General features: G+C 37.4%; 1 protein-coding gene across 4 annotated transcripts in view; it reads left to right on the top strand.

The window, feature by feature from the left end:
* The first annotated feature begins 1,979 nt into the window (after nucleotides 1-1,979).
* LOC121185174 (protein diaphanous homolog 3-like) overlaps nucleotides 1,980-16,127 on the top strand; it is a 140,318-nt gene continuing 126,170 nt past the window's right edge. For 2 of the 4 annotated variants that reach the window (XM_041043211.1, XM_041043202.1), the window contains exons 1-5: nucleotides 1,980-2,539; nucleotides 7,704-7,736; nucleotides 8,176-8,358; nucleotides 8,825-8,929; nucleotides 14,449-14,579. In XM_041043211.1, the coding sequence (XP_040899145.1) occupies nucleotides 2,423-2,539; nucleotides 7,704-7,736; nucleotides 8,176-8,358; nucleotides 8,825-8,929; nucleotides 14,449-14,579 (569 nt within the window). In that variant the 5' untranslated portion in view covers nucleotides 1,980-2,422. The remainder of the gene's footprint in view (nucleotides 2,540-7,703; nucleotides 7,737-8,175; nucleotides 8,359-8,824; nucleotides 8,930-14,448; nucleotides 14,580-16,127) is intronic. The other 2 variants (XM_041043229.1, XM_041043221.1) reach the window with 1 other exon arrangement.

Below are 16,127 nucleotides of genomic sequence, written 5' to 3'. Positions count from 1 at the left end.
TAGATCATGAGTGCTAACACACTGCTGGCAGCCATGCAGACAGACTTTCTGGGACTGAAGAACTAAAGATCTTTAAAGATAACAAGAGTTATCTTTAAGCCTAATTTCAAGAGGCTGAATTCAAAGAACATAAAATTTGAGTTCAAAGCTGAAGGGTTCATTCAATGGTGAATGAAAGTTTTGCCCTGAACAAAAAAAAAAAAAAAAAAAAAAAAAGCATAATTCAAAATGTGTAGTGCTAATCTGTTTTCAGCAATTCACGTACAGGCCATGTGCTTATACAAATCTCCATCTGTATGTCAGTTTACCTATGAGTGAGAATTTGTCCCATTCCACTGCATTTTTGCAGACTGACATGGTAATAGTGGAAGCATAATTATATTGAATTGCTGCTCCACTTGTAAAAGATTGATGCTTGAAATACAACACTTGAGCAAATTACATGAGTTAAGAGACAGCTGAAATCTGTGATGAAGTGTGTACTGTAGGCTACTTGTTTTTGCCAGTGGCAAGGATATGTTCTTTAAAAAAAAACTGTCAATCAAACTCACAACCAACTGCTGTTAAAGCTGTAAAGTCAGTTGGCTGCACATGCGTAATTATCATTGGACTCCAGTGCGAAGGCATTAAGAAGAATTGGCATCCTCCTTGCTGTCTGGAAGCACAAAGCCAGTTGAAAGGTTAATACCACTTGTGACTTTTCAACCCACTGCCAAAATTAGGTTACATAAACTTTATTGTCCTCAAGAAAAACGTTCCACATGATCAAGCATACCTGCCCAATAAAAACAACAACAACAACAACAACAACAACAACAACAACAACAACAACTGTAAAACAGTTTACAAAGAGCTTCCACCAAAAGCAATCTCTAATATAATGTGGTTCACTGTCAATAATCCACACAATTAACACATACTACTGTAATTCATGGGTTCAACAAACAGGGACACAAATGTTTCATACTGGTTCACTTTCCATTGAAGAACTTTCTCTGATACTCTTTGGGGAGCAAATTAGGCTATGTTTTGAGTAGAGCACATGAGAAGGACCTCACAAAAGTTTCTATCTGTTGCATCACAGCAGCTCATTGCTGTTTGCATCAGACAAGGTGTTTGGAATTTTAAATTGCCAAACAAAGCTAAAAAACAACAGTATAAAGAACTTGCAGACTTTCAGTGTAACAGCCTGATTAAAAAAAGACACAAGAAGACAGGAAAACATGACAGGGTAGGATAGGGAGAAGGGCAATGTTTTTTCTAAAATGTACAGAAAATGATCTGCTTAAGCCTACAAGACAAGTGAATAATACTAATGTGGTAAAGTGACCAACACAGATGTTTTTTTTGTGTAATTAGTTGTAGTAGTTTTGTAATTTCAAAATACAGTAGTCATAATATTTCAAACCTATCGGCTATACACAGTAGGCCTATTGTGGATCATTTAAAACTGAATGAAACTTTCCATGACATGTGTGCACTGCCTTGCTACCCATGTGACACCAACCGTTTCCAACCGGCATATTACACTGTTTTGTTGGATGGCTTTGTGTTGCGTTTGAGTTTTTCAACTTACATGGTTAGTACTTTGTCTTCATTAAAATGTGCCCTGTGGTTCAGTCGAAATCGTCAGGTTGTAACTTTGTTTAAGGTACAGTTTTTATAATTTCTATCTGGCTTGACACGCATGACTGCTAACAAAGTGCGACCACCTCTTCAAGCAAGCATAGACCCAGGTTACATAAACCATCGCACCTACGGGAGACCAAGGCTTGAAAAAACGAAGAAACCCGAAATGAAGTACGTCTGATTGACAGGTTGTTCTGGCCAATGAAATGCCTTTTTGAGCTGTAAACGGGTGGACTGTACCAGTGACGTTTCAGTATTTGTGGCACAGCGGATTCTATTGGCTGGATTAAACACGCGGAGATGACGTCTTTATTGCGCGGGCCAGTCAAAAATATTAGCCCCAAAATTTAACTGGCTAATGCTTCACCGACCGCTTGAAATGTTTATACAGCTTGCAACTAATAACCGGATAAAATTTGTTAAATGAAGAAAACTGTTGTGTTTTATGCCGCATTTCTTCCGTTAGCGGAAATTCAAATATTACGTGACAGTCCATAAATTGGATTAGCGCTAAGTAAAGCCACCAGTGAGTGATAGTGTAGCAAACTTGCTAGCTAGCCAAACGGATTGCTGGGAGTGGACACCGGAGGATATACGTATGGACTTCTCTGATTTTGACAAGCTGGAGGTATTAGCATTTATGCGATAGATTCAGGACCTGAATGGTAGTGTTATAGACAAATCTGCGTTTGTCGTCCTTCACCGTTTTAGGGTGTGAGCGAACCCTACAGACATTACAAGATTAACGTCTTTAATAGCTACCAGCTCGTGTAGAAGTCATTAGGTTAACAACATGGATAGTTATAGTCAGCGGTTTGAATCCGGACGAGACAGCAAATCTCAAAAGAAAAAGGGTTCTTACAACCACAGCACGTCATGCTACGATGAAGGAGACCGCAAACCCAAGTTTGTAAGTATGGCACACTATTTAGAAATGTTTGCTTAATTTTGTCTGTGTGGTAGATACGTGGCGTTGTATGGTTCCTGTCTTTGCATAACGTTATGTCTCTTGTCTCTGATACCACCCGATGTGGCAGTTTTTGCCTATGTAATGTACTCGACAAATTGTTACGTCTTTTGCGGAGAAAATGCCTTCACAGAATCTCAAAAACTCATGCACTATTCAGTCTTAGCATGTTAGAGTTTTCTTTGTAAACAGTGACCTCGACTGTTTGTCAACGTTGCTTTGCAAGGGGGACATCAAAAAGTTAAAATTAGCACGGGGTTTAGCTCTTACACTAATCCATGTGCTTCCTACTTCTACAACCCAACCAACATTCTGTGTGTGTGATATTTGTCAGCTGCATTTTTTTTGGAATTATAGGAGGATGTTGCTATTTGAACAAAACATTATCATTATTAGGGTTCCCAATTAGGGGTCTCCTTTTCTATTAACAACACACATATCCCCCTTTCAGAGTGGAGACTTGGATATGACACAGATCTACTTAAAGCTCAACCCGCATTTGACCCCATTCTTCTCAGAGTGCTACCACAAGTTAATTCCTTGTCACCTTCATTCAGTGATACTAGTCTACAGTTGTAGCAAAGATCTGAGCAGGATCTGTTTTTCAGTTCTGAATGTTATTATCCACTACCACTGATGAGCTGTTGGCTAAATGTTTAACATTTAGTTCCCCTAATAGAAACACCTGTTCACAGACTAAGATGAGTATTCAGTGCGGGTTGAAAGTGGAGCTGCAAAGTCAAACCATTGTTTGACCTGCAGCATTGCACTGTATGTGTCTGAAAGGGGGTAATCTGGACATATGCACTCTGTGTATGAAAATTAAGAACTTTGGGTTTTGAACCAGTCATACAGAATTAAACAACATGGAAGAATCACTTTGGACTCTGTGTTCATGTGTGTCAAAGTGGTGCATCCTATGACTGTGTCTGACTGTGTCTCACTGAGTGACTGGACTGCAGATTGTTGGCCACCTGCCACAAAACTTAACATCCAGTAACTGAAAATGCCTTGTTAGATTTAACATACAAGCACAAAACCACTCAATAGGAATTTTGAAATACTCTTTTAGTAAGAAAACAATTTACTGTGAATATGCAAAGTACTAATAAGTAGCTACAGTGTTAATGTTTCAACGGTACCTCATGGTTTTTATTGGTGGATGGAGTTTGCACGGTTGTTATGGAAATGGCTCAGTTGTCGTCATGTACTCTGAGTATGGCACTTGATAACAGATGGTTTTATGTTGGGGGAAATCATAATGCCTATGCTGTTCAAGGATAGTCATGGCCATTCACATATTCATTCATTCATTCAGAGAACTTTATTGTCATTCACTTTATGTCCCAAGTACGTATAATGAGTGAGATTTCGTTGCACCGGCTTGGAAGATCACAGAAGTTAAAGGCAAAGAAAAACACAATAAGGTACAATAAACTAGAATAAGGAACGAACTAAGAATAAAGGAGGAAAAATAAATTACCGTAAAATAAAATATAAAATACAAAAGTGCACCTGTGCTCTTTTTCAACAAAAACTGTGTGTACCTGATAGTGGAGTTTGAGGATGTCAGAATACAAATATAATATACAGTTGGCCATTAATATTGCACATGCCGGTGGTGCTTGTTATATATTATTGAAACTACAAAAGTATAAAATACAGTACAGTACATCCCCCTTTCAGACAGGAGACTTGGATATGTTGCCAAAGACACCCTTGAACACCCCACATATGACTACCTTTTATCACTGTAGCCATTTGGCCTCAGGAAAGTATTGCAAGTACCACATACTCAGGACTCTGTATGGCTACTTTAAATTAAAAGCATTACAAGCTCTTTCTGTGAAAAGCGTCGAAAGTGTTTTTGCGATGAAAACATACTGAGATTGCTTCATGTGGTGTTGACTTGTTCTCGGCAGCTCTTTTTTTTTTTTTAATGCAATCAGCAAGCGTGAAAAGCAAAGCATCCCTACCTGGGCTGAACTACACTTTCACAGAGGTGCTAGTTATTGTTCCGCTTCTCCTTTTAATATGATAAAAAAAGCTGCTAAGTGAGCTGAGGTCATTTCTAAAAAAAAAAAAAAAATCTCTTCTCACTGTTTTTTTCTGTTTCACTGTAAGAAATACAAAACCATAGAACATCTTATTACTCATTCTCCCTAAACGATGCATACATGTCATATACCTGTGATAGTACAGTTTAGTCTTGACACCTTTAGTACCTCTCTCTTATCACGTTTGTCTAACATTTATAATGTATAACTATTATTATAACAAATAAATGAAAAACATTGTAAATATTTATCACACTGATTTTAGTTAACTGTCACCTCAATAGGTGGCACTGCAATACCACAATATTTACTATAATTGATAGAAAGTACATTTACCATTAAAAGCGTGCAATGTGCGATGGCTGTTTTATCAGGCAGAGCATTATGAAACTGAAGAAAAAATGGAGGACATGTTAATCCTCTTTTTAGATGCTATTTCTGGCCTTCTTAAGTAGGTTGAAGCAGTTCATTGTTATTGCCTGTTCATTGTCACATCCAAAATCAGTTGGTTTTCAGTTCATGTTCTGAATAGGTTTTCGTGCTGTCATTAGTGTAATGGATGTTTAATGTCTTTGTTCTATATCAGTCATTTTTTGGAGAGGATTTTAATGTTAATGGGCAATATTGCTGAATTTTGGTACTCAAACAAGTGATTGTGAATGAACATAAGTGAGACACCTCATTTACCTACTTTATTGACCTTAATAAAGTAGAGTGACAAAAAAGTAAAGTGAAATTTGAAATTGAGGCCAATATGATACAAAATCTGGATGAGAGGAAAGGGAGCAGTGTCAATCATTAATGAATTGCTTTCATCAGCATATGTGGTTGTCAAGTTTTAGTTCACCAAAGCCAGTTCCTTCATGTAACATTATATTGCTGAAGTTACTTTGCTGAGTGACTTTTCCATCAGTGCCTGTGATACTGCCTTCATGGTAGAGCTGAAATGATCCAATCCATTGGTCAGTTGACAGAAAATGAAAATATTAAAGAGAAACTCCACACTAAGTAAGCATGGAGGAAAAGGCTTGTGGACGTTCTAGGTTAAAGTTTGTCGCACTGCCAACTATATGTGTCAGTAACACGTAATGACGCTCACCCATGGAAGAAGTATCTGCCAATATTATTTATAAGGGGATTTCTGCAGGGATTGTGCATTTTTTTAAATGTCAGAAACCTTGACAAGTCCACAGTTTTAAAACCTTGCTTGTACTTAATGTTGTGCAGTACCACCGTTCCATTCATTGCTGAAAGTGATTTGCCTTGTGGTATTTGCAGCGCCTCAGTGTGTGCAATTGCTTGAAGTCTTAAAGGAAAACAAAAAAAAACCTTGAAGACATGACATTGTAGTTAATGAAGGGTCCAAAGACTGAAAGATAAAGCTTTCAAATTCTGATGTCTATGAATGATGTCTTGTCTTGGTTTGAGTTGTGTCTGTGGTTCTTTAATCTTTGTTTCTGAACGACCTCCATGAGGCATTCCTTCTCTGTGTTTACCTCTCTCTTCTGTTGTGGATTGCATGTGCAGTGTTTTATAAATCAGCGTTTTCTCTACTTGTCTCAGTTAATTGAAAAAGATGTTATCAGAGTTTAATTAAATGAACAGGGTGATAGCGGGAAGTAAAATGAATTCACTGACATTTACAAATTACTGTTGTTTGGCCATCCTATTTTGTCCATTAAAACAAAAGATTTGCAATAGTGAGATCTTGAAAAACACTACGGCATTGCTGGTTAGTGACTGCCCCTGCAGTCTGATTTATGTAAGCATCGGTTTTATTTGATGTTTTTGATTGCTCTGATGTTTTTTTTAAGTTACCAGGCAATTGTGTTTTTTACCTAAAGCACTTGGTCAGCTTCTTTTGGCTGGTCTCATTGGTAGCCTTTTCTTATTTCCACTATCCCTAGTCTCTTGGATCTTTTCCCTTATTCTTGAAGGATGTTGTAGGGCTGTAACTAAAGACTTTCAATTATTGATAAATCTGCCAAATATTTTCTTGATGAAGCTGTTGGTCAAAAGGTCAGAAAATGCTGAAGAAGACCCATCACAGTTTTTGAAACCTTAATGTCTTCTGTTTACTTGTTTTGTTTCAACAACAGCTTCAAAACCAAAGACATTAAATTACCAATAGTAGAAGACAGACAAAAGCAGCAAATCCTCTCATTTAAGAAGAAAGTACCAAAGAATCTTTGCTTAAAAGTGACAACTGAATGATTGATTGTCATAGTAACTCCATAGAAATTTTCTGTTGATCAACCAATTGGTTAATTGACTGTTTCAGCTTTATTCCTTGATAGTCATGCTATCAATGATTTGAACATCATCCACTATGAATAAATGTGTATATAATTGCAGTCTTTGTGTTATAGTAAAGACTTAAAGAACAAGTAGGAGTTTAAATGAAACCAGGGGGCTTTTCCTCATTGTTGACAAGATGAATTATGATAAGTTTATTAATTCATAATATTTTCCTGGTTACTTACTTAGGGCTTTTGACCCCTTTTAGGGAGACTTAACCTTTCTATGTTAGTTTTAATATTTTCTATTCAAATATTAAGTATTCCTTTCCTTTGTAGGATTGTTCCTTTGGCCTTTTTTTAAAACTCTGTTACACCTGTTCAAAGAACAGATGGCAACCTCACAAAAAGTCTACAGGAAAAACAAACAAACAAAAAAATCTGCTGGAGCAAATAAAGCAGCAGACAAAACTTGGTCAACAAGATAACAACCAGCCAAATGCCAATCTCTTCCACTGCACAAGTGGATCCTTTATAATTTGCAGACAGGAATCGTTAGAGAAGCACTTTTTAGGCAGTAGTTTTTGTTTACATTACTAGTGGTGTTGATGTTGACTACCATGACACCTGGGCTTAGACATTTAAATTTGAGCTAATAAAACTGCACCATCGGGTGCAGTAAGGAAGGGCAGTGACACAATTTTTGTTACAATGTGGCTGCATGCTGCTGCAGGGCCAAAACATCCTTTTTTATGATATTAAATGCAGTTACTTTATGTATCCTAATTTGTTTTTTCTTTTCCCCACCTCTAGCACTTACCCTTTAGAAACATCACAGATGATGTGGTAAGATTTGAGAACCCGGAGTTCTTGCTATCAGTCTCTGCAACATCTAACATCACTTTATTTAAACCCATCTAATCTGCTTATTTTGAGTGGCAATGAAATTGGTCTTCATTGCCAGACATTGGATTCATTCACATCACAGGGCACAGACTGCTTTTCTCACCAACTAATGTCTTTATTAGTTCTACGTGTTATCTAGATAGTGCTCAACGTGTTAAACAGACGTTCTGTGTATGTGCTGTGTTCATTTTGTTCACACTAACAGCATTGTTTTTCTAACTCATTACAAGGTTGTTTTTTTTCATCTGCTCAGCTCTAAGTATTAACCATTTAAATATGCTCATAATCTAACATGACTTTTGTGAATATCAACTTGGCACTGAAAAGTTTTGTGTTGTTTTCCCTATCTTAATTGTTTTTTTCTCTGTTGTTTCCACAGCTGGACAGATTCGCCAGTATTCGAATTCCGGGGAGTAAAAAAGAGCGGGCACCCTTATCACACTCTAAGCACAATACCAATGATTGGTCTATTTCTTCATCATCTACTTCACATCAGTTTGAGGAACTGTCATCAAAGATCACCTCAGAAAAAGAGATCTTGGCTCTGTTTGAAAAGATGATGGTATGTTGTTTTGTCATTGACAACGAAAGACAGATTTTGTGTGACTCTTAGCATTTTCAAGACTGTTTGGACTGGCTGTCTCCTAACAGGACATTCTGTAATAGTATATTGTTTGGCAGCTTGATGGAAGACCGTGTCCTCTCCATTTCTGCCTAGCAGACTCTGGGAGATGACTTCCACTCAATTTCTTTCATTAGGAATTTATCTCTTAGTTCCTCCATGGAACCAAAAACACTCAACATGAGCAGGTGGATAACTTGTGGAGGACCACCTCCAGATATACTTTATGTAGACAGACAGGTAGAGACTAATGTAATGACATCAACAAGCTTACTCTGCAGCACACAAAAAATGTCAGAAATGTTAAATGAAAAACTAAAAAAATCTAAAAAAAAAAGAAGAGTATTTCAGATTAAAATTGCAAAAAAAGATTGATCCTCTCTTTCTGCTTTTTTTTACTTTTCAGGAGGACATGAACTTGAATGAGGAAAAAAAGACTCCTTTGAGAGAAAAGGACCTCAACACAAAGAGAGAAATGGTCATCCAGTATATTTTTACTGCTTCTAAAACTGTAAGTTTTTGAACGTATAATATTTTACACTTGTACTCTGAGCTGATATTGTTTCATTCCATGTATTTTTTTTTTTTTTTTTTAACAAAGAATTATGTCTCACATGGGACCTGGTCTGACAGAGACTAGGGAGAATTGAATTTGATTATTCAATCTGAAAAGCAGGTATATTGGTTTAGAAGGCAGTGCAATCTCATTTGTCTTGCTGTTGCTATTCCTAGCAGATGCTATTACACTTGCCCTGGGACAGATACACAAATACACAAATGAATTGTGAGGATGATAATATTTATGTTATTACCTTGCAAAGTAATAACATTTTGGGTGGTGGTGCATGACAACATAAATTGTAGATGCTTTTGAGCATGTATCCCTTGAGTAATAGTGTGTCACAACACAAGTGGGTGAGTTTTGGTATTCACTCTTAACAACATTTTCGAGTACTGGAAGGTGGTTAGATTTTGTGGATGTGAGTTTGTCATGGTTGATTAGTCCTCCTTCAAACTTTCAGCAATGAGCCTGAAGCTTTTTCTTCACTCTCAAAGCAGACAGACAGATCTTGATGGAAGATGATAAAACTGTCAATGTTCAGAGGAAAATTAAATCTCCAAAGAAATTGGAACTATGGACCATTCTTTCTCTCCCACACCAAAAAGGCCATGCTATACATTGATTCCTCTTACCCTTAAGAATAGAATTCTACTAAAAGACCACAATTTGGAGGTGATACTCCATTAAATATCTACCCCAGAGCGTGTTCATATTTAATATGGGTTGAGTCTGTGATATCTAGCTTGAATAATAATGAAAGTGCAGCCCACCTGAGGTGTCTTTTGTTGATTTCATATTAACACAGATTTCAAGGTCAAGATCATATTAACACAGATTTCAAGGATCAAGGATCCTTGATCCTTGATCCTTGAAATCTGTGATTTGTTAACGACAGGTAATTAAAGTTAGGAGTTGCCCTCGGACTGAGACTGTTCTCAGGCTTCTGTGTCAACACTTTATCTGTTCCCTAGGTGCAATACATGGCGACCTCTGCACTACCACTACCTCCCACTTGCACATGAGTGTTTATGCACGTGCTAACTTCGGCTTCCTTACCTTATCTTATCTTATTTTTTTACTCTATTTAATTGCTAATTGTTTAATTTTCACAATGTTTATATATTTCTACTCTAATGTTTATTTTAATTTCTCTAATGTTATATTTATTTTTCTACTCTAATGTTTATACTACTGCCCTTATGTTTATACTTCATTTTGTTCACGGCTCTGAATGGCTTAAACTGGGACCTGAGTACTAATTTCGTACCATAACATGTAAATGTCCTGGTATGACAATAAAGTTCCTTACCTGTCGTTAACAAATCACAGATTTTAACCAATGTTCAAGTTACCTCGCACTACATTGCAAGAAACTCAGATTCTCCTTTACATGTTTGTTTTTAAAGGTTTTCTGTTTAACGGTTTGGCACAGTGTCTTCTACAAGTGTTGCATTTATTATATTTGCTATAACCAGACATCCCTCCAAAGTTGCCTTAGGCTGTCCATCTCTAGTTACCATGGGGACCAGCTTGTTTGCCTGCTTTTCTTTACCTGGATGATAAAATAATGCAGCCAATGGTCAGAAGGCAACAAATTAAAATCCCTCAAAAACATTTAGGGTTCCAAAGCTTCCAAAGATTTGGTAAACTGGATATTTAGAGAGGGAAGTTGTGAATTTAAGCAAGTTGACTGAGTTAATGTGTTGTGACAGTGGGTATAAGATCACAGCAGGCTGGATTTAATTTTGCTTTCAATTCTGAAATCACTCAAGGACATGGCATGGTCAAATGATGACCATTATTTTATTAGGCTGGTTAGGATCTCAGATTAACAACTCAGGATTATGCTGTACTGTGTTACCTGTATTGGCACAAGTATGCTATTATTATAGTTGAACCAGTTGTTAGAAGTTTTTCTTGTCATCTGGGATCTTTTTCCAGTTGACTGTGTAAATTCTTTGGCTTGAGTCAGGGAAGATTTCCATTCCACCAAAAAAACTCAAACCAGTTTCTTGACACACCCTTCTCAACCACAAGACTGTTTTGCCAATTAACCTTTAATGCTACATCTTAAATTGATGTATGTCCTTTGCTGACATAATCAAATGTGGTTCTGCTTTGCGAATTTGGTAGACAGTCGTAGAGAAACAAACAACTGTCATGTATTTTGTTACACAAAATAATTGTTGACCTTTTCCAGTGTGTTGTGTAGCAGTTGTTGTCTTGAAATAACTACTTCTTGGAGACCCCACTGTTGATTTGTCTGAACTGCCCCTGCTGTGTAAGAAATTGTGTTTCAGTTAGTGTTGCCTTTAAAACACCTAGAAAGAATCTTCAGAAACCTCTCTCCTCAGTCTTCCTTATATACTATATCACTAACAGTGATGTAGTATGTCAATAAGACTGAGGATGGGGCGAATTAATAGGTCATTAAAACAGTGGTCATTAAAGCAACGCTCAGTGTTCTTATTTCCAAAGTGTTCTTATTTGCAAAGATAGCACACATTTTTCAAATCTCAGGGGCCCAGAGCTTTGGCTGAGCACAGTAAGTGCTCTGAGAGTGAGAGCACAGTGAGACAGGGATCAAGGCATTGTGGGCCTGCTCTATTTCCCTGTACTGTTATGAAGAGAAAAACATGGAGATCCCAATGGAAAGGGTCACTGAGATGGTGAAGCAATGTGGGGGTAAAAAAGCTGCTCCATTACTATCATTGTCCCAGGAACAGTGATTTTCAAAATAAGTGGAAATCACTGTGAATGAAGTGATAAGATTTTTCTCACATGGTCGTGGGGGATATGATCAGGACACTGGTGTTTGAAGATTCATACTCCCTACCCATCTCTATCTCACTGTTGCTGACCACTCACCTCTTACTGGTGTAGTGAAGGGTTTTTTTTAACCCTTGATGTATTTGACATAACAGTAGAACATAATCTATTGCATGGATTATGTTCGATATAATTATAAATACAATATATATTGATTGATTATAAATTGAAAAGTATAATTAGCGATAGTGTTGAAATCAGTTGAAAAATATCCTCTATTGGAAATGAAGAGGTGGAACGGGTTGTCCTACAGCAGTTGACGTGAATGGGGTTGCAGGTGGGTCCACAGCAGCTTCTCTGATGCCGGCAGTGGGCAAACAGGCTGCCGTTAATGTTTCTTTAACGAGAAAGTCCTAGCCAGATGTGCCTGTTACCGCCAGAACACTCATGGTTCTCTCACTGATGAAGGTCTTAGAGATCTTGAGAAACAAACAGTCTGGTCATCATGTCTCTCCAGGACGGGAGAGGTATATGTATCCTTGATGTGCTGGTGTGCAAGCAGGGTGTGGTTGGAATTGGTGAAATTACTGCTGCTGGTCCACTTACTCATGACAAAGCAAGAGACACAGGAGTCACGAGTCGGCCTAGTGGACATGGTAGTGGAACAAAAAGGGCATGTTTTAGCCATGGTGATAACACTGGAAAGTGGAGGTGTTGTGACTGAAGGCTAAAAGATTCATAGGACTGCTACCTGATTGGGAAGTGAGTGCACTCATATGTCTTGTGGTGCTGAGGCAGAGGTTGGGGGCATACACCATATAAAAATCACTTTTCCCAGAGGGTCAAACAGGATATCAAGCTGTTGTTGTCAGTTGTCACTTACTGTCACAGGAGACTTAAAACTGAAGTGATAATGATTTTTACTTTCCTGGCTCTTATTCAGTATGCTCTTATAGATTTGACTCTGCCTATCTGGGTAATTAATTTACCTTTCTAGGGCTACAGAGGTGCTTATGATCATTATAACACACATTCTTTGATGTTTGAAGATTAAAGTTGGATTTGTGAGTGAGATTTTGTGTGGTTTTGATTATTATTTTTTGTATGTTGAGCAGAATATTATGGATTGGGGCTTTAGGTGTCAGGGGAGAGACAGACTGGGCATAGTTCCATTGTTTTGGCAGCCTGCGAGGGTTAGGGATTATTTATTCTTGCTGGTAGTGAAGCAGGCTGATTTCTGAGGCTTCTGATGAATCAAAATCGTACCCAGTGATATGTGTCTTTTTGGCATTGCTGCAGCTGGCTTGATAAACCTAATACATGTAGCTTTCTCGCTGCATCGTCCCAAACTAAGGCTTCAACTTTAAGTGCCTTTCCAGACGATGTAGAAATTATATCTAGGGTATATTCACAAGTTTGAGATACACGTCAACTGTTGTTAGATAGGGGAGCTACAGTAGGTGCTTTTTTTCAATGCATGTTAATTAGAAAGCTGTAAATTTATAAAGGCCTTCTCTTAGGAGTGCACGTGGTCGGTGCCAGGAAAGGGGGAAAAGGCAAGTAGAGACAAATAAATAATGAAATAATCAAAATCTACTGTATATGTGACACTTGGCATGATTACTTTTTGCATGTGATCGAAGATTATGGAACATTGCAGTGTGACAGATGCTGGCTGTCTCAGTTAATTGCTGTGATTTCTGTGTTGATGACTAAATTCTGAACCACCATGAAAAGAATTTCCAGTCTGTGCCCCTTTGGTAATGTGCTATTTGTGAAATGTGTCATTTTGGTGTGAAATATTTGGAGGTTTGGAAACCAACTGTCATATTAAAGAGAACAGAAGAGCAAGCATTTGGGTTTATCCATAACTTTGGGCTTAGGGCTGCTGGCTTTAGTTCAAAAACCTGGAATAGTTTTTTTTTCACTTCAGATGTTTGCCCAGTTTTAAATATATCACTGCTGCGGGTGTTGAACTTAAACTGTTTTGAACTTTTTATGTTAATGAAGAAAATATCTTTAAGATACAGGTATGAACAAAAAGAGGAAATAGAAGCAAGGCTGTCATAATTTTTTTAATCTGTGTAGTGAGATATATGTACATGTAGTGAGGGGCATTTAGAAAAAGCCAAATCCATGGTTTTCCAAATTAAGAGAAAGATACAGTTGTTGTAAACAGGTTTTGCTTGTTGTATAAGAGCACACCCACACCAGGAACACCACATCTATGGTAAAAGTAGTTGGGAGTCTGGGCAGAGAAAAAACACAATACTGTTTCTTCTCGGCCTAGTGACACAATTCACATTTGAACCTTAAATAAACTCATTGCTCAACACAAGCTATCAAAGCCTAAGGAAATATCTCAGTTTTACTTACTTGGATCTGTTATGCTTCCTATGTTCATCTTATTTAAATTACTGGATTTTCAATTAAAACAGAGCATACTCATACTGATCTGACTGGGATTATTATTATTATGATGCTTGTTCAGATTTATAAAGTGCCATGGACACGGTACTGGAAAGGAGTTCTTGTGCACTTGGGCACATTTGAGATTTTGAGATTGTTAAAAGTTGTTTACATGGGGTCTCCCTGTCAGTGTAGGTGTACTGATAATTAACAGATTTTGGCTTCATTTTGATTTGATCAGTTTTTCCATGGCTACTTTAAAGAGATTTTTCTTCCTCTCTTTCTTCCAGGGCACCTTGAAGAGCAGCCATCAGATATCTCCCCAGGAATTTCTGGGAGAGCTGAAGTCAGGAGTGATGGACGAACGCCTGTTTGCCTGTTTAGACTCACTGCGTGTGTCCCTTACCAGCAATCCTGTCAGGTACAGTACAAGATTTTCACAGTGGATAAGGACATGTTGTCTTTAGTAGAAGTGCCCTCACAGTTGTCTCTTTTGTAATTCTTTCTGTTAATAATCACAAAGACAGTTTGGTGGAATCACCATCATATGCCATGTTTCATCAATTCATTTTTTTTTAACTTCATCAAAATAAATTGAGTTTTCACATTACTTTAATGCAATGATATGAAAGGATTCAATTAAGAAAATATAGAGTAGCGAAATGAACAGAGCTGCAGCTCACATACCGTGAACCTCGGATGTTGTGGCTTTGAAGAGATTCCAGGCAAAGATGTGAATCATAGCAAACTGAAAATGTGTCATTAGGAACAAAACACCATATCTTGATTACTGAATTCATTATTAATTTGAGTGAATATGTTTAAACTGTTGAATGTGTGGAGTTCTACAAAGCATAATTGTTTACCTCAGCTAACCATAAGCAGCAGACCAACAGGCTTTTAAGATTGTTGATGAATTGTTTCTTACTGCAGTACCTCTTGGGAGTCTTGGTTGACGTCCTGTGTGGTTGACTTTTCATAATAACACAGATTTTTCTCATTGTGTATATCAATCATTTAACCAGGAGCGTGTAATGCACGTTAAAGCCATCGAGGTGCTCCAGCTGTCATCTGCCTTAGTTGTCTGTGGAAAATGAAATTAATAAAACTTTCAGAACTCTGGATGCCCATATAACTTCTTTGCTATTGTTTACAAGCTAGAAATTTAAACTTGTGCATAATGGTTGTGGGCACATTGTCCTAAGCATTTATGCAATCTATTTAAATCCAATCTAATGGCCAAACAACAAGTGCTACCTTTTTTTTAAGCATATAATTTTGCCAGTTTTGAAAAGACTATGTTAAAGAGAAAGAAGAAGAAGAAGAAAGAGATGTGGTTCCATTGTAATGCATTTTCGGTTGAGGTATCCCTAATATTAATTTCTCTCTTTGCCAATTTGTTAATCTAAATGTTTTTGATTTGTTGGAAGGTTTGCATGCCATGTTTATCCCCGTCAGTGTTTTTTGTTTTTTTTTTTTAATTTAGAAATGCTTAACAAGAAATGACAGTTATTTTCACATTTAATCCCTGGCATCCATACTGTCTGTTTTTCTATTGTATGCATACCAGCATGGGTTTTTTTTTTTTTTTAAATAAGTGATTGGATAGGAAGGCTAGTTTTGCGTCACAATGCTTAATCAAAGTAAAAGTATATTTATTGCAAGTACAAAGTAAAACTGACTCTGTAACTGGGGGTGGGGTGGGGTGTTCCTTTGGTGCTGTCTAAGCCACACTGACAGGCAGATCCATGGCAGTCTTGTTTTGGTTGTCTCCCTCTCTTAGATTTAAATTGTTGCTTTGGGCTCTCTCTGTCTGAGGTTGGAGATTAGCAAGTTTGTTTCACATTATCATATACTCTGCCACAGCCACTTTAAAGTCAAAAACCTGACAAACATTTAGTCTTCATTGACTTCTTAAAACTCCACTACCTCCTATCGCCACACACTCAAGTATATGATTTACTTGATC

The sequence above is a fragment of the Toxotes jaculatrix genome, chromosome 1, assembly GCF_017976425.1.
Source record: "Toxotes jaculatrix isolate fToxJac2 chromosome 1, fToxJac2.pri, whole genome shotgun sequence".
NCBI lineage: Eukaryota > Metazoa > Chordata > Actinopteri > Toxotidae > Toxotes > Toxotes jaculatrix.
This window is presented reverse-complemented; position numbering and strand designations above follow the sequence as displayed.